At 43.2% G+C, this 19300-nt stretch overlaps 1 protein-coding gene across 2 annotated transcripts in view; it reads left to right on the top strand.

The window, feature by feature from the left end:
* SACM1L (SAC1 like phosphatidylinositide phosphatase) overlaps positions 1–18042 on the top strand; it is a 96992-nt gene extending 78950 nt beyond the window's left edge. The window contains exons 11-21 of one of the 2 annotated variants that reach the window (XM_085878133.1): positions 1417–1485; positions 2014–2093; positions 3131–3229; positions 6590–6728; positions 10674–10743; positions 11339–11411; positions 11616–11709; positions 14914–15009; positions 15750–15807; positions 16287–16317; positions 16721–18042. In XM_085878133.1, the coding sequence (XP_085734259.1) occupies positions 1417–1485; positions 2014–2093; positions 3131–3229; positions 6590–6728; positions 10674–10743; positions 11339–11411; positions 11616–11709; positions 14914–15009; positions 15750–15807; positions 16287–16317; positions 16721–16766 (855 nt within the window). In that variant the 3' untranslated portion in view covers positions 16767–18042. The remainder of the gene's footprint in view (positions 1–1416; positions 1486–2013; positions 2094–3130; positions 3230–6589; positions 6729–10673; positions 10744–11338; positions 11412–11615; positions 11710–14913; positions 15010–15749; positions 15808–16286; positions 16318–16720) is intronic. The other variant, XM_085878132.1, reaches the window with a different exon arrangement.
* The last annotated feature ends 1258 nt before the right edge of the window (positions 18043–19300 follow it).

Raw genomic sequence — 19300 nt, 5'->3', positions numbered from 1 at the left:
GTGGAAAGGTAGGGAGGGCGAAGGAAGATGGAAAGTGTCCCAGGTACGGAGGAATGATGACCTGAGAAGGTGACGAATTGCCAACTTGAAGTCCTGGAGGGAGGGAATAGCAGCATTGAAAAGCAGTGGAATTTTACTTTGACTTACACGGCTATGGCCAAGTGATTGCAAATGTAATTAATTCATTCGGGTGGAGGAGTTTTCAATGTATTAACCTTTGATATTTTTAACTTTGTGTGAGTAACACGCACGCTTTATTTAGAACACTTTGCTCGTTTGCGCGACAGGATGTTCCTGTTCGTGGGTTGCAAGCGCTCAAACCCTGTTGTTTGAAATTATTTATTGATTTTTTTTTATTTTGCTTTTATGGATTTCTGCTTTCAAGCCCTTCATTAAATGGTGTCTCAGGTTTGACCATGGTGAGAAGAAACAGAATTCTATGTGCCTTCCTTTTAACGTGATAACATTTATGGGAAGAATATTTACACACATCAAAATTGGACGGGTTGGGGGCGTGGTGGAAGTTGAATAAGTGTATAACTACATCGTGAAACAGCCTTTTCCTTGCTAGAATTGGCATCTTTTAATTTTTCTATCTTTTTTCAACAATAGCGAGGCTCATAGAAGAGCAAAGAAACACTCAAATCGGCAAGTAAGAGGGTTGGGTTTGGAAGGATTAATTGGGATAATAAACGATCATGGGTCGGGGTGGGGGATGACACGACGTGGTTGTACACTGCTTCCTTGAAGCCTTGAAGGGAAGAGTGAGACGAAAGAGCCCCTGGAAGGCGGTTCCATGGATGAGAAAAGCAAGGAACAAAAGAGTTGAGGTGTGCAGTCGGCCTGCATTTTGGAAGGTTAACCAGAAGAGGGTTACTGCAATAGTGTGTACAGTACATCCTGGAGGTGGTGGTGAGAGTCAGAGGACCGAGGGAGCAGAGGGAGCAATGTTGCAGAATTAATGGTATAATTAAGGCTCGGTCCTTTGCAGAGAAGAACACAGAGACCGTCGACCTCTCTACGATGTGAGAGCAACAGACCTTGTGCTTTGGCCTCATCACGTGAGATTCCAATAATTTTGAGAGCTTTCGATCCCACAAAATTCGAGAGAGAGAGACAGATAGAGATAGAGATGTGAGGTGAGGCTGGAGAGCAGTACTCGATTGAGCTATGGACAAAGGCCTCGTCGGCATCTATTAAAATAGCATTTCTATCTCATGGGGATGTTTCTTCATCGACAATTTTGTCGTTTTTTTTACAATTCTAAATGGATTGATGGGGGATGAGACACTTTCCTCTTGTTTGAATGTGTGGTTGTGGACATGTGCATGTGTGTTTTGTTTGTTGTTGTTGTTGTTTTACACTTTATAAGATGTATCATTTGCCTTTCCTTGCTCTCTTGTGTGATCCTTTTAGCTGGACGGTTTCCAGAGGCACTTTGATGGTCAGATTGTGACTTATGGCAAGCAGATCATCATAAACTTGGTCAGTAACTGTTTTCATCTTCCTTTTAAATTTGTTAAAACTGAGGAAATGAGAGAGGGGTAGAGGTGTGGGAGGAGAGTGTTTTGAAGGTAGTACATTGCATTTTTTTCCACTATTCATGAGCTCACTCATGCACAATGATTCCTCCGGCATCTTTCTTCCTTTGGAATCAATTTGATGAATATATATTTTTTTACCAACCACCAAGGGTCTTCACTTTGCTTTTAATGCATGAAGTATGTCCACTTGGAGTAGAACCGTCGGGAATGATAGGCTTCCTTTTTCGGCTGTATTTGCACCCTTTGGCTGTTTGGGATATGATCAATGGTGCTTGCATTACTGTTACAACAGCACGTATAATTGTTTAATTATGTTTGACGTTTTTTTGTTGCCTTTCTTCCATCTCTACTTGCTAATGACATCCGTGGAGGCTTGTTTGCCAGCATCGTGCTGTTATGATTGTATAGTGATCACTGATCGCTTTGGCATTGGTCTAAATGTATTGACTGTAGTTTTTGTCGATCACAGGTGGACCATAAAGGGTTGGAGAAAGGGCTGGAAGAGTTATTCCGCACATTGACAAATCGGCTTGACAATGACCGCATTCGGTATGTGTCACCAAGCACACCTAAAAATCCACCACAGTGAATGGCATGACATGATTTGATCATTGAAGTTGGATTTGTAAAGAGATGTTGCTGATTTTGAACCCCGAGGCTTCATTTCCTTGTGTTTGCACTCGGTAGTTATTGATTTGGAGCACATGATCAAACGCAAGGTGTCCGTTAAGATTTTCATTTTGTTTTTGAGAAAAATTAATTACAGCAACTTATTTAATGCCCCCCCCCACTCATTCAGTGAACACATTGTATCCCCCATCTAAAACTGCAATATTTATATATCTCTTTTTGTCATTCCAATTATCACCTTGGTTGGTAATGCATGAGAGGGTTAAGAAGCATCATGATTAAAGGTTTATTTTTCTTTTTGTTGGTTCTTTGGGGTTAATGTCATGTACAACATGTCATGTACAACACTGCTTCATGCTCCGCCGCACAAACGTTTTGCCATGTAGATAGATTTGTTGCTTGTACTTGTTTACAGGCATATCTCTCTTCAGTGCAAAACCATTCCATGGTTTTGTGCAGCATTTACAACTGGGGGTCAAAGGCGGAGGTGGAAAAGTGAAAGATATTTTGTGTATCAAAAATTTTAAACCATTATCTCTGGAGTTCTTGACAGTCCCTTGCCAGGAAGACCCCTCTAGTGTATTGGACATGAGGCCATCATTTATTTTCCAACCTGTTTCTATGCCTAATATTCTGCAGTAGGACAAACCATGGAGGGGTTTTGTCATACACAGTAGATTTGGGTGTTTTTTGCAGTCTGCACAAAGCTGGTGGTTTATTGTTCTTTTAGTTTAAAGTTTATATGCAAGAGCCCAAATCTAACTGTAAAGATGTTTGGTTTTTTCGTCAGTTTGATGCGGCGATCTGCATTTTGCAAACTGCTTTTGCCAGATGTACAACATCGACCAAAAAAAACCAACAACATAAGTCTGTTTTCTGAGATGTGAGTGTTTTTTGGAGTTTTTATTTTTATCCTCACCTTTGTGCCCTCCACTGTTTTCACTTCTATCTCTCAGCTACGAGTCATTTGACTTCCACAAGGAGTGCAGCAAAATGCGCTGGGACCGGCTGAAGATTATAATTGACCGTGTTGCCCCCGAGCAGGACACAATGGGGTGAGGCTAATTCATTTTCACCGGCTTGACCATATCATGGCAGATCAGTTTGATGGATTTGTCTAGCTATTTCTGCAAAAGACCTTACTGAAGCAAAATCAGCTCGCAATGCATCAAACTGTTGTCTGTGTTGTATTCACACTGAAATTTGAGCCAATGGTCTGAAGCTTATTGAGCTGCATGTGCAACATCAGGTTTTGCTTAAAGAAGCTGGCACAGCTACTTCAACTTCCTTGCACATTTGCTTTGATACCTGACCTTCTTCCACAATGCAGTGGCAGAAGCAGCGTCGTCACAATACAACGCAACATACCAGTTGTGATTCAACCACATGTTGTTGATCTCAGAGTTGATTCGTATGCTTGAACCTATTGCATGTGCACAATTTACTGATTCGCTCAAGTGTCTTAAGCCCAAATAATAAACCATGGCCAAATTGACCCCCGGAATAAATTTGTGTGGCTTCGGGTCCTTATTACCTCCGCCACCGAAGGTGGAAAGAGGTTATGTTTTCGCCCCTGGCTTTCTGTCTGTCTGTTTGTTTGTCTGTCTGTTTGGCTTTGTGTGCAGGATATCTCAAAAAATTGTGCACAGATTCGGATTAAATTTGGTGGGCAGGTTGGGTGTGTGATAAAGACGAACTGATTAGATTTTGGTGAAGTTCCGGATTCGGATCTGACTCCTAAAAATTTAAAAGTGATTCTTCGCCATTGAGAGGGTGAAACTGATATATAGCATGTTATCTCAAAAAGTTGTGGACGGATTCAGATGAAACTTGGAGGATGAGTTAGGTGTGTGACAAGGATGAATTGATTTGATTCTGGTGAAGATCTGGATCCGGATCCGCTAATTTTTTTAATTCTTAAAGTGATTCTTCACCATTGAGAGATAGGGCCAAAAACGATGTAAAGCATGATATTTCAAAAATGTATTGGGCCCGATTTGTTCTCGTGGATCAGGCATTGGGTGGTGGAGGTATGTGCTCTACAGAGTGCCCTTCTAGTTTTTACTGAGTTTATAAGCTTTTGTCATCACTAAGGACTATTTTCTCCAAAATGTGTTCTAATAAAAGAAATGCTTTCTCATGAATGTTTTCATCAATGTGCAATGTGCATGTGTGCTACTTTCCTCTTTCTCAGGATAATGCATTCACATCTGGGAACGTATAGCATCGTTGTTTCTATTGTGCTAGTCTTAATCTGGAGGTGGAGTTATGTATCGTTTTTGGCCCATGTGGATGAGTTGTCAGTTCAAGGACAACTGTGGAACTGTTGTATTTGACCTAATGTTGTATCCCACCAGGTAGGTTGCTGGTCCCTTGGGTCCACCACGAGTCAGTGACTGGCGTCAGCCCCCACGGTTGGTTAGGACAGAAATTTTGAATTTGACCATGGCGCCAGCACACTTTGGCCTATGATTTGCAAAGGAAACACTGCTGGATATTTAACATCCATCAGCAAATGCTGGCAGAAGGGACTTTGGTTTAACATCTCATCCTATATACGGACAGTGAGCTCATTTAATGCATCTCCATCTGAAGGTATGCCTGGTGTTGGCTTAATGGTTAGGGTGGTGGGCTTTGGATCCTAGGGTCCTGAGTTCAAATCCTGCTCAGCTCTTGAATTAATACCAGGTGGGGTTAACTCGGCTTGTCGTCCTTCCGAGGTCGGCAAAATCAGTGCCAGCATGCTGGTATCCTGTGTCGGAGTGGTGACCCGTCCAGGATTGTGCCCAATAGCCAAGGAGACTGCTTAAGCAGCACCAACGCTCTGCACAGAGTATGGTCCCAATCTCCTCCTCCTCCTCCTCCTCATCTGAAGGGTAATGCTGTCTGTAGTCCTTGTTAGTCATATTCTGGTCAAACTCAGCAGACTTTGGCCAATGAAGTTGCTGATTGAGAGTGTGTCGGGGTGTTTCAGGAAAAGTAGTGTGATGTGGAGGGTGTAGAGAAGGAAAGAGGGAAGTTACTTTGAGTGTGTGTGTGGGATTGAAGAAATTGATCGAGGAGGCTGCTGTGTTGCAATAGATGTTTAAACACCGATAATCCACCATTCTTGCAGTTGTTGCCGACTCACTGGTTTTAGTTTCCACCAAACTGCTCAACTCAACACGGAGTATATAATGGTTGGCCTCCTTAGCCAGAGATGACTGTTGATATGTGAATACTTCGGTGTTTGAATTTGTTTCTGTGCCTGCACAGCAAGCACATTCTGAGAGAGCAAGTGTTGTAACTTGTTGTCAAGGAATATCTGAGAATATCAGACCATTTGCAAGTTGCAGTTTTGGGAAGGATTCCGGAATTTGGCCACGGTGTCGGCAATTCCCCAGCGACCCTTTATTGAAAGACACCGTTGTATCTTTAATGTTTGAGTGTGGCATTTTGCATTGATCAAATGTTCGACTTCCTCCTGCCTTTATTGCTTACATTACCCTACCATTGAGTTTCCTTGTGCAATTTACCAACTGGGCAAGTGCAGAATTGTGCCTCGCGCACGGTTAAAGCTCCGTGATTTGTTGAGCTCGGCCTACAGTCGCTTTTATAGTGTTTTTTGGCATTTTAAGATGGCGAGTGGTGTGTGATAGGATTTAGTCCACTGGTATTGTTGACAGACATATATATATATATATATATATATATATATATATATATATATATATATATATATATATATATATATATATATATATATATATATATATATATATATATATATGAACGAGGAGAAAATTACATCGTTTGTTAGCCATCATGTGAGACGATCTTTGGATCATCATGCAAGATATGTTAAGCCATTGTTGGCAATATGCCTGGTGTTTGCTTAATGGTTAGGGTGGCGGGCTTGGGATGCCAGTGTCCTGAGTCCAAATCCCGCTCAACTGTTGAATTAATACCAGGTGGGGTTAACTCGACTTATCGTCCTTCCGAGGTCGGCAAAATGAGTGCCAGCATGCTGGTATCCTGTGTCGGAGTGGCGACCTGTCCAGGATTCTGCCCAATAGCCAAGGAGACTGTTTAGGCAGCACCAACGCTCTGCACAGAGTATGGTCTGGATGGATCGATTGTAGGCAAGGTTTGGACCGCAGTTGTAAAAATGACGTGTGTGGAAGTTGAAATATAAATTTTGGGACAGTAGGTAGTCAGTGAGACGTGAAGGTGAATTACTGAACCGAGTTGCACATTCATTTCTGTCAGCTGTTTTTAAAAATATTTTTGTTGGTACTTTTCTTGTGCCCTTGTCTCACATCTTTACACTTGTTTGTGGCTGCAGTTAGTTACTTAAACCTACATTTATTCAGTTTGCAGTTATTTAAAAAAAAAAACGGATTTGGGTTTACCAAGGAAAGATTTTTTTTGTACAGATATTGCCTCTTGGATTCGGAAGGTCAGATGCTGCAGCAGCAGGAAGGCGTCTTTCGGACAAATTGCATCGACTGCCTGGATCGTACGAATGTTGTACAGAGCTTGCTCGCTCGACGAATGCTACAAGCACAGCTGCAGGTGTTTATTTTCACTGTTTCTCGATCCAATTGTGCTCTTTCCTCCAGACAGTCCACGGGGCTGAAAGATATGTCATATTGGATTGTGGTACTGCATACATCTCTTTTAATCTCATATTCTTTGTGATCATCTGGCTGAGTTAGTGTGCACGTTGGTGTTGGTGTACGTGCATGTGTCAATGCGTGCATCTTGGTGTGCCTGCACGTCCATTGGTGCACCTGTGCTTACCTACATGTGCATTAATTGCGCGTCAGTGTTGGTGTTGGTTGGCGTGGGCGTGCGTTGGTGCGAGTGTTCCCACACACGTTGGTGCAGGCATGCATTAGTGTGCGCACTTTAACGTGCGTGCATGCATGCAGTGTTTTTGATGGGGGTTATGGGGGCTCTGACCCACCCCTTAACTTCATTCAGAGGTATCGAGACCCAATAAAAGTCATTTGGTTCATCTTTTCATCTTGCATCCCATTTCAGGATTCTGTATAAAATGGACCCCTCATTAGCTTGTCATCAACTTTTTACCTTTGCACATGCTTGGCCATTTTTGTTTTAAATTATTATCTTGCCAAAACGAAGTTTTTGCAAGATATGTTAGTCAGCTTGTATGTTTTTTTAATTTTTTTTTTTTTGTTTGTATGTTTGTTTGTTTGTCTGTAATCACGTATAAACAATTCTGCAGAGCACAGTTATCATTGGAAATTTTTGTAACTTCGCATATCAGAGGCCTATAGAGGTCCCTTTCAGTGCACAAAATTTTGAAGGTCAAGGTCAAAGGTCAAGGTCACTTTGTCGCAAATCAGGGGAGTTGACGAAACCCTTATTTTTTGAGTAATTTTGATCGGATCGTCTTCGAACTTCATGGGAATATAGTTCATGGTCTGGCGCTCAGCTGATTAATTTTTGGTGGCGATTGGCCTTGACCTTCATGGTTAGCACCTGAGGTCAAACATATTTGACACCAAGGTCAAATTTTCAAGTCTTAGGAACCATATCGTGTAGTACCTCAAATTGAACACCTCGATGAGTGCTTTCGAGATATGTCAAGCTTGAGACGTTATGACGTCATTTGGTGACGTTATGAGGAAAAAGCATATTTTTCATGGTTACTCTGTAGAACGATTCTCATCAGAATCTCTCGTAGGCAGATATTCCTCAAGGAGTCGCTCCTGGTGGATAGCAGCTCTGTTCACCTCAGTGTGACCTTAAAGAAGTCACACGTGGTCACCTTTTGGCAAGATACGGGTCACCCTAAGGATGACATTGTTTTTTTTATTTTATTTTTCATGTAATCTGTTTTTTTGATGAGCACATTCAATTTTAGGCTATTCTTTCCAGCATTGTCGATTCATATCCAAATTTGAACGTTGTTTCTGGCACTATTTCTTCAATTCTTATCATACAAATGGTCTTGAATGAATGTTCTTGCTATGTAGTGAATGTGTGTGTATCTTCCATAGATTCAAAACCATGAAACATCGTAGCCTGAAACTTTGCATGCATATTAAGGGAAATCCAAGGAAGTGCAAGAGTGAAAATTAGGTGTTTGGGTTAATTAAAACACCCCTTTTGAAGATAATTAATGGCCTTATTTAATTATATCCTTCATTAGGCGCATCTTCGACAACCTCGCTCTTTATGGGGTCTTAAGGCGTATCTTGGGTAACCTCGCTGTGGGGTCTGAAGCTGCCATGTGTTTTGGCCTGCTCAACCATGCCTTGACTTGGAACAGGCCGCAATGATTTCTTAATGATAAAGTTATTATTATTATTTTTTCTCACTCTCCTCACTCATAATATCGATACCTATGACTCGCTGGATACATTGCAATGCTTATAAATACCCGGAGATGCAAGCGCTCGTGCCTTTATTTCATTTCCGCACGTCATAACCTCAAAAATCTCTTAAAATAAGCCGAATTACAAAACCTAAGCTCCAGTATTGAACTTGGCAACAGTTCCGACTGTTGAAAAGTGTTCATTTATTCTATTCTGACATTGCTTGGGTGTTACCAGGTGCATGGGTTTATTGATGGCAATTGCTAATCGCTTGCCAAGCCAGGCGTTCTTTTAGAGTGCTTGCTTGAGTGCTTAAGCCACTTGGCGAGTGCTCACCAAGATGATTGGTTGTTCATTTCAAAGCCACTGGAAGTAAAACCTGTCGCTTCACTGATGGGAATACCAATGTTTGCGTCATTGCTAAAAAAAAAAAAATTACTTTGTCCTTAAAAGCGTGCGAATAAATTATTGAACAATCTGCTGCTTTTTCGTATCCTTTTCTCACCTGTGGAGCAAGTAGAGCGACCTGCTTTGTGATGCCTTAAAAGGCGGTGTATAATCGGCATTTTCTGAATCTAATCAATGTTAGAAACAGGATTGAATAAGACTCACATCTTTATAAGTGAAGAAGAAGAGGATGAAGGAGGAAGAGATTTTATGCCCGGTTTTATATCGAACATGGTGGTGAAAAAGAAAACTCTGTTTTGGCGCATTTTATCGCCCTGGTAATACTCTGGTATTCTGCCTACCCTCTCTTCACGCTCCCTTCCCTTGCCCTCGCGCTGCCTTCATTCCCCTTGTGCTGCCTTTTTCCCCTCCCCTCCCGCCTCCTTCTTCCCCTCATGCCGCCGCCTTCCCTTCCCCTCCCCTCGTGCTGCCACCTTCCCTTCCCCTCTCCCCTCTCCTCCACCCCCAGTGGACATCTCTGGGCAGTCTTTCAATCCTGCACTACCCCCTTTTCCATAAGTCCCACTCCCAAATGCAAGTAGAGAACCCTTCCTCCCCCTTTCCGCCACATGTGCAGCACCCCTCCCCTCATGCTTACCTCTTCCCAAACAATCTCTCCCTCTGCACTTCTCCCCTTCCCCCCTCCCCTCTTTCCTATCCTCCGAGCTCCCATCCCCTCCTCCCAGAGTGTATCGTGGCATTTGGTAAGGAGTTTTTCCTCGCCCACCCCCTATTTTCCTTGCTCTCCCACCTTCCAGGCTCTGTTGCTCCCCCCTCCTCACTCCCACACCCCTTCTCGCTCCTCTCTATCCTCTCTCCCTCCCCTCTGTCATCTCCTTCACTCTTTATTTCCCCCCACCCCTTAATATTCCTGTCAGCGAAGCGATGGATTGTATTTCCTCGTTAACGACCAATTTGCAAATTCCGAAAGTTCAAACAACTACACTGAAGGCTTCAATACATCCTTATCCCTTTAGTAAGATCATGTTTGGTACAGAATTGAGGTGAGGGCATGTTTGGATGGATGGAGGCGCAAAATCTGTAAACAGTGCTTGTCTCGGCTTTTGTTCATTGACTGATTAACCATCTACAACAAAGAAATGAATGTTTTCTTTTAGGTGATATTACTTGATGAGATCTTTAGTTTTTGTGTGGAAAGTTTGAGTGAAAAAGCGAGCACTCTAAATATGTGCATTGCTGGTCTGAGCTTTTGAACATTATTTTTAATTTGATGTTTTTCTTCATTCATGTAGATTCCTCTGAAATGCTGCAGCACTTCCACGAATGCGATAAAATGCCGGGACTGAATTTTCGGATTGTACATTTCTGCAGCATAGAAATAGTCTTTTATCACTAACCGTTATTGTTTCAATAGTTTCCTATAGACAAAACATGATTTCCGCCCGTCGGTATCCACGCGTACCACTGATAGCCATTATGGTGATGTGGAAACTAATTTTTGGCAAGAGGTCCATTCTCCGCTGTTATTGAGGTCTCGGCACTTGCATCAAATTTCATTTTGTGTCTAATTATCCATTTTCATGCAAATTGCTTGCAATTTCTGATTGATCGGCTTGTTCGTACTTTGAGATCTCTCCTCTAGGTATGAAGTTCTCCTTTTTGAGGAAGTACTCTTTCTGGTGCTGTGCTTGTCCTGAGTGCCGAGTCTTTCTCCACTTTGCGTTCTTAGACAAATGATTTGATTTGCACGTCTGTTTCTCCCAAGCGACTGGGCGTCCTTCACGCTGGGCAGCACACGGAGGACCACCTGGAGTTTGAGTTCATTTACAAGAACGGTGAGAATGGGTAAAAAGTACTGAAAGTATAAATCGAAGCCAAGTTCACCGTTAATGTTGCTGAGAGTTGGGGTGGGAATGCTTGTTTGGATGGGAAAAGCTCGCAGGCCAATGACAGAGCGAGCTCTTTAGGAAGTCCAACTTGCATTCCTGTGGGTCTCGCAGCTTTGTTGTCACAAAATGCCGTTCCCTTTAACATCCAGGTACGGTGTTCTGCATGCAAGCAAGTTCTTCACTCGACATGTCAGCAGCAGAAGCGTGCAGTGTTCCTATATGAATTTTGTGGATGAACTCCCTCATGTGTAAAGAAGCCAGTTGTTGTACATCCTCCGTTAAAAGTGTCCTACTGGGCACTCACTGCGTTTAATACTATCAATGCTTACTTGGCTTTTGTTGTTTGAATAAATTAAGACCGTTGGCTATTTAGACCGATGGGTGCATTACCATTTAACTTGTGTGGAGGGTTGGGGGCGGTGGGAATATTGCACTCAACTTGTTCCTGTCTTTGCCCTTGTTTTGTGTATTCTGTTCACGTGTTGTGTTCCAACTGTTTTTCTCTCTTTTCCCCCCGCCCTTCCCCCTCCCCCCTCGGCAGTCTGGGCTGACAACGCAGACGCTTGTGCGAAGCAATACGCTGGCACGGGGGCTTTGAAGACCGATTACACACGGCAAGTATTACTTGCACATAAGCAACAACCTCGCCAGTACCCTCATCTTGTTCCTTTTAACACCTCCTTTCCTTTTGTTATAAACGCTTTCCTTTTCGTCATTTTTCCACAGCTGTGATCCAGAAAGTCACATTTAACAGTAAGGCATGATCTAAAAATTTTTTTTTTCCTCTAACCTTATCTTCTTTATTTTACCCTTGGCAGGAAAGGAAAGCGAACCAAGTGGGGCTTGTTGATGGATGGTTGGAATTCGCTCATTCGTTATTACAAAAACAACTTTTCTGATGGTTTTCGACAGGTACACTTTGTCTTGTGCAGAATGTGTTCGTTACTTGATTACCACAGAGGCCTAACTTTAATCACTGCCAATGCAGTTATTTATATTTATATCTTTGCCATTGGTATATGACGCAGTTGTTTACCTTCCACACGGAACATTTTGCAGTTTTGGCAATAATATTGAATCGTATCTTTTACAAAATGTCTCGTTTTATTTTTATTTTATTTTAAATTTTTACCATTTGAAGCCACTTTTATAATTAGTTTGTCTTTGCAGCAGTATGCTAATGCTTATACAACTGCTGTTTTGAAGAGGGTGTTAAAGTAGGTTTAATAGTTTTTATTTGATTTTAATTTATTTATTTCTGAGTGAAGTTTTAGACTGTTAAATGGTGACATTTATAGCCAAGCAGTAATGCTGTGACCAAGCTATTACGTTTTTCTTTGATCATGAGTTGGCAGGATAGCTCTGAGGGAGCGTACTCCTTTTGAGCTGTCTCGTATGGGTTTGATTCACAGTCCGATTATAAGCTGTCACCTCGGTGTTCTGTCGGCAGGGCATTGCATAAATGAACGCAACGTCAAGCTGGGATCTGCCTGCTGCCATTCGCTAGTGGAGTGACGTTAAAGACCCTATTGTGTATTTTACAAGGGTAGGCCATTGTGGGGCTAAATTCCAAATTCTTGTCCTGACCTAAAGGAGACATCCAATCAGTGGTATGTTCGTGCCCCTCAGAAATGATGCGACCTGTGATCTGAACTCGTGATTGACTCCCAGCCCAATATGCTTGATACAATACGAAGATGCTTTAGTTGCAACTGCCTCGTCATAAGCTGATGTATGAGCTACTTGTAACTTATTAGCCATCTACAATTTGGCTAAAAGCCCCCTGAATTTTTAGACCTCATTCACTCTATACATTCTGCTCATTTATTTTATTTCTATATATTTTTTTTCTCTTCACAACCTACTACCTTTTTGTGATTTTATTTTTTCTAAATCTATACTAATATATGTGTGTATGTGTGTGTGTGTGTGTGTGTTTTTAAGTGTCTCCTCCATAATTCCAAAACCATGAAACCTAGCAGCCTGAAACTTGCATGCAAACTCAGAAAACACCAAGGAAGTGCAAGAGTGAAAATTGGGTGTTTGGGTTAATGAAAACACCCTTTTTGAAGATAATTAACAGCCTTATTTAATTATATCCTTCATCAGGCAAATCCTTGGTCAGCCTGCTCTCCCTTGCTGGGTTCTTAATTCACCATTTTTTTGCCTGCCGAACAATGCCTTGATTTGGAATGGGCCACAACGATTTCTTAACGATAGCTTTTTTTTCTTCACTTTTCTCACTCATGTCATTGAATGCTTGATCATCTTACCTACAAATTGCTGGATACGTTACAATACTTATAAACCCTCAGAGACACCAGCGTTTGTGGCTTTATTTCATTTCCGCACATGACATAACCTCTAGAATCTCTTCAACTAAGCCAAATTACAAAATTTAAACTCCAGACTTGAACTTGGCAGCAGTTCCAACTGCTTAAAAAAAGTGTTTATTTGTTCAATTTGGACATAGTTTGACATTTGGGGTGTCTCCCGGAGGTGTGTAATATGACTGATTGATGATCGCTAATCGCTTGCCAAGCCTGCCGTTCTTTATCAACCATTTTGTTGGAGTGCTTGCGTCGGTGCATAAGCTTGAGGCTGCATGGCAAGCCACATTGACCCTCTTCACTGTACATCTGCATGACCACCTGCCTGTGTTGTTCCCACAGTGTCGTTCCTTATTAACGGATGGATGGGATGGAGGGAAGGGATGGGATGGAGACAACAATGGATGGATGGAGGGGATGGATGGAAGGGATAGACAAAGGGATAGATGGATGGACCAAACCAATTTCCCCCCACCCCTTCATCAGCCTCCCCCTCTCCTCGCTCTTCCCATTTTCACCCCTCTCTTCTTTCCCTTCTCTCTCTCTCTCTCTCTCTCTCTCTCTCTCTCTCTCTCTCTCTCTCTCTCTCTCTCTCTCTCTCTCTCTCGCTTCCTTCCCTTCCTTTCCCGCTCCCCTCCCTTCCTCTCTCGCTCCCCTCTCTCGCTCCCCTCGCTCCCCTCTCTCGCTCCCCTCTCTCCCTCTCTCGCTCCCCTCTCTCCCCTCTCTCGCTCCCCTCTCTCCCCTCTCTCGCTCCCCTCTCTCCCTCTCTCGCTCCCCTCTCTCCCCTCTCTTGCTCTCCTCTCTCTCCCCTCTCTTGCTCCCCTCTCTCCCCTCTTTTGCTCCCCTCTCTCCCCCCTCTTGCTCCCCTCCCTCCCCTCTCTTGCTCCCCTCTCCCCCCTCTCTTGCTCCCCTCTCTTGCTCCCCTCTCTCGCTCCTCTCGCTCCCCTCTCTCGCTCCCCTCCCTTCCTCTCTCGCTCCCCTCCCTTCCTCTCTCGCTCCCCTTCCCCTCCCTCCTCTCTCTGTGTGTCTCTCTCTTTCTATCTTTCTCTTTCTCCTCCCTCCTCTCTCTCTCTCTCTCTCTCTCTCTCTCTCTCTCTCTCTCTCTCTCTCTCTCTCTCTCTCTCTCTCTCTCTCTCTCTCTCTCTCTCTCTCTCTCTCTCTCTCTCGCCTCCCTCCCTGTCTCTGTCTCCCCTCTCTCTCTCCCACCTCTCTCTCTCTCCCACCTCTCTCTCTCTCCCACCTCTTTCTCTCCCACCTATTTCTCTCCCCTCTCTCCACCTCCTACCTCACTCACCCTCCTTTCTCTTCTTCCTCTCTTTCCCTCCATTTTTCCTCTCTTTCCCTCCCTTCTTCCTCTCTTTCCCTCCCTTCTTCCACGCCCCCCACTCCTCCCTCTTCTCCTTCTCCACCCCTCCACTCTGTCATCCCTCTCTGCCCCTCCACCTCTTCACTCTCCCCTCTTTCTCTGTCCCCGCTTAATATTCCCGTCAGCGAAGTGATGGGTTTTATTTGCAGGTGTATAATATTGGGCTCATTCGTCTTCAGTTCATTGTTCAGAATGAGTCGAAATATGCCTTTTTAAAGAACCAATTAAAATCCATAACTGAACTATTAATGTGATAATCATCGAGATTACAGGACCACGATCAAATTAAATATATGAGCAGAAAAAAAAAATTGAATCTCAGAACCACCAAACAAAAAGTATAATACTTTAGTACTTGCCTGTCCATGCAGTAGTTTAAAAAGTGTGGATTTGTCAAACTTTTTTGTTTTCCTTCCATAGGATTCTATTGACCTCTTCTTGGGGAACTTTGTGGTGGAGGAAACAGGCCGGGGGTTGGATCCACTCCACGAACAGAAAGACTGGAAATTCATGACGGTCAGTTGAACAACAATTAAAAGGGAGGATTGCATGAAGTTTACAGGATAGCTCAGAGGTAGCAAACACACCTTTAATCTGTCAAGTATCTTGGGGTTTCCCCCTCCTCTCCCCCCCCCAAAAAAAACAATCTGACTTCATTTGCAGGCAGGGTGTTCTAGCAACGTGTACGTTGTCTTTCGGAGGGATGATAAGCTGTGTGTCCCATCTGCTAGCAGTTGTTGATGCAATGTTAAAGATCCATTGTTCTTTCTGAAGTTGTAGGCCAGAGGCCATTGTGCACCGTTACCTTGACCAAATTTCAAATTCCTGCCCCAACATACAGCATTCTTTGGTGGAGTTGCTTGTAGGGTTGTAGGCATGAAAATGTTCTCGATTTGTCGTGGGTGCCCTGCTCTGCAGAGGAGTACGGTCCTCATGATTAGATGGTGATTTGTGGAAATTGGATTTGTGCGACAGGTGGAGGTTGGGTACGTTGGAAGGTTTTTGCAAATGGATTGAATTGATGAACGTGAAAGTTTTAAAATTAAGCATTTGTGAAATAATCAGGTTTTATTGAGATTTGTGTGCATGTGTTGCACACGCTGGGTTGCTTATAAGGCAGAGCTTAATCAAAATATTAATCAGATTATAAATGGAGTGGTGGAAAGAGTGTGTTATTCTTGGAAATTATTACTCATTTTCCCGTTCTCTTTCTTACTCTCAATCTTTTGTCCAACCTCACCTTCCCAATACTCCAGCTACCCATCGTCATGCTTGTTGCATTCTCGATGTGCATCGTGTGCTGTCTGACAGCAGGTACGGCCATGCACGCTGCATCCACTCCCACCCCACCCGCCTTCTCCTCCCTCAAATAAAACATTGCCAAGTCAAACCCGGTTTGCAATACAGTACATCTCTCCATACTTCCTTACTCTTGCCGATAGGTTTGCTTGTAACTTCATAGTCATAACCTGGAGGAATTGATTGTTTTCTCATAATTTGCTCTTTCTAAAAATATCTTTGTCCCAGTGACTTTTAATGTCATGAGTATTTAATATGCTTCACGTCACTATATTTGTGCAGGAGTTGCTATAAAGAGATCATTACAAGACACTCAGGTTTATAACTTGCAGCTTTTTAAAGCACAACCCTCTGATGACCAGATGGGCATAATTGTTTTATTGCCTTGAGGAAAGGGGTGAGGTTGGGTGCGGGTTCATCCTGAATGCAAGAAGTCATACAAGTCGAAATGTGCTTACATTTTAACCTAGAACTTGTGGTTCCAACCCTTGTAGCTCGAGGGCTTCTCCATCAAGTGCAGTTCTGGTAAGGTTGAGGCAAGGCTTATGAAATAATCTGACTAACTTTGACAGTTGCTGTCATGAATTTCAGTGGGGAAGCTTACAGTCTTTGGCAGTTTTTTTTGCAGATCTGCTTTCCCCTGCCGTGGTAATAAATCTAAGCAGGAGGGTGCCTTCTCTCGCTCTCTGTAGCCCTCCCTCCCCATCTCGTGCCTTCACACGCTATTTGATTATAAGACCTAGTGTTGTCGGGATAACGGAGGGTGAATAACATCTGCATCGGCAAAACGGTGTGCGATTTATCTAACACCCATATTTGCTTTGGATATTTTCTTCTTTCCTTCACTCTGCTGCTTCGTCACATTCCAGTTGCGTTTTCCTTGGTTTATGTGTGTGACCTGCCCCCTTCCTTTTTTTGTGAGCTACAGGCGAAACGGCTTCGGAGATGCTGGTGTACGTGGCTTTCTGGGCTAGTGCGAGTGCTGCGACTGGTGCGGTGATACTGTACAACGGGCGTGAATTTGTCGACGCACCGCGCCTTGTGCAAAAGGAGAAAAAGGATTGAGATTGCGCGTGCGGGAGGAGACATTCCGCAGGGAGCCATGGTTGGAACTCACTACCATTCTGGAAAATCTACTGACCCATAATTTTCCTCACCATCTTCCTTTTCCTCATTGTTTCTCCCCTTTACTCTCGACATACAAAACACATCACGGCCAAGTTGGCACGCTGTATCACATTCCAGCAGCATCCACCGTCATCATTTGTTGAGTAATGGTCAGCATATCCCTTAATGACTCTTCCAGTTGCTTTCGTATGCCCTATAGTTTGTTGATCGGGATCGACTGGCTTCGTCGATTGAGCAAGGTTTAACCCCAGTACTTGCATCGAGCTCAGTGTGCACTCAGAAAACTTCAGAGATGAAAATCCATAAAACTTTTGGTCTTTGAAAGGTTCATTCCAAATAAATATTTGAGATAGACTCAGAAACAATATTTATTCAACTAACTTCATAGATTTCAAAAAAAAAAGAAGCAAGTCTGGCATTACCATACCTGAGTTCCCTGCACTTGTGGATGTGTACATATACGTAGATTGTAATGTTGATCAACTTGTCATTGCTGCACTTTGGTGGGATTTGCCATTGATTTGATTACGGTGTTTGTTGACAATCCAGAAAGAACGAAAAAAAAAAAGTCGTTTTGCAAAACTTTGCACTCTTCAATCAAAATGCTTGAGGTGACTGGGAGAGGTAACATAGGGTCATATTTATAGGTGGTCTTTTAAATCATCCTTTTCTTTTTCTTCCAGCCTTTTGTGAACATCACTCCGTGGAATAATCTCTTTCCGCACGATTTCAACCGTCCTTTTGGCTTAATTTTGCACGCATATCGTCAAGTTTTATTGCCCAGCCGTGTTGCACGTCATTTGATTGGCTGGGTGATGAGTTTGTATCTGATTGTTCATGATATCATATTCTGTACCTTATTCTTTGTTGTATAGGTTAACAACTGATGAGCTGTATTGTCGTGCATTATTTCCCTGCATCATCTGCGATGATGAAATATCGGTTTTGTGTCAATGCGACATTGCTGGAGATATTGTACATTGGAGGGAGGGAGCCCCGTGGGTGCGGGTACGGGTGTGCGGTTCTCTATACTTTGTTTCTTACCTAAGTTGACGAACTTTTTTTTTTGATTTTATGACAAAAGTTTGGAATTGCAAAAATAAAGATATCGAAGATAATTGATTTTGTGGTCAGGATGGGGGATGATATTACATGATGGTGCGTTGCCAGCTGTAAATCTCTGGAAAGAGGAGAGGGATTGACCAAGGGGTTGCACAGCCTCAGGAAGGTGGTTCTTCAGACAGCAGAAGGGAGGAACAAAAGAGTTGTGAGCAGTCAGCTTGTACCTTGGAAGTTTAACCAGGAGGGTTTTACTGGAAGAATGCTGTAATTGCTGGGAAGGGTTTGAGGCTTTTTCTTTTGTATGTAGTAGATGGCCGAGGGTAGCGTCATCTGCTGGAGGCGGGGAAGTACCGCTGATGCCTCCTGTACATTTGAGCAAGAATGTGTAATTGGTTCAGGGTTCCGGTGATGGCTCACCTACTCTTCGCAAAGGACATTGTGGGATCTTTAATGGCTACCAACTAATTCTGGTAGATGGTGTGCCCAGTTTAACGTCCATTCAAGGGATGGTGCAAACATTGAGGCCCGGCCCTGTCTGTCAAACATCCAGATGACAGTTTATTGTTGGGCTGAGATGGAAAGCCAGACTAGACAGCTCATAGGCGAGTGTGCATACCTCCAGCTATCCTGCCAGCCCAAAGTTGATTTTAGGGATGATAAAATGATTGACAAAAATGCAAATGCTGTCAGCTTGCCATCTTCTTCCTCTCTTCCCTTTATAATCGGTGAGGCCGAATGGTACGTACCAAGCTTCCGCCCTGCCTTGACCATGATAATCCTCCAATTTTCTATCCTCAACCATCACTCTTCACTCTCCCACCACTCCTACCTTATTGATATCCTTCCTCGCACAATCTTCCCATTGCAACCGCAGTGGACCTTTTTTCCTCCTTCCATGCTCCCTCAACTTATCCACTCTCTTTAGTATTCCCTTTTTCCTCAATCTGCACCAAGTATCCAGCCAACTTGATCCGGCTTTTTCTCAATCTCAATCGTCAAGCTCGTCTGCACACCAATCTCCAACCTCAGTTCATCCATCCTCCTCCTCTCCACCCTCTTCACTTCACGATCCTCCTGACCCAGTTGTTATTGCAGACCTGCAACCTCTTGTTGTCTCTCTTTCAGTGGCACCACCTCAGGAGACATTAAAAGGTAGACCAGCATTTACACAAGACATCAGAACTTTCCCTTTGTTTCCTTGATATTTTTAGATCCTCGTGGAGGATCTGTCTTACTCACGTTGTTGTTCTTCATCTTCTTGTGGACTTTTTTTGTTTCACAGCCTACAGTTTTCATCGAAACTTCCTGAAACTTGGCA

Source organism: Eptatretus burgeri, chromosome 4, assembly GCF_056783735.1.
Source record: "Eptatretus burgeri isolate ZD-2024b chromosome 4, Ebu_testis_v1, whole genome shotgun sequence".
NCBI lineage: Eukaryota > Metazoa > Chordata > Myxini > Myxiniformes > Myxinidae > Eptatretus > Eptatretus burgeri.
Note: the sequence above shows the minus strand (reverse complement) of the source record. Positions and strands in the feature narration are given on the sequence as shown.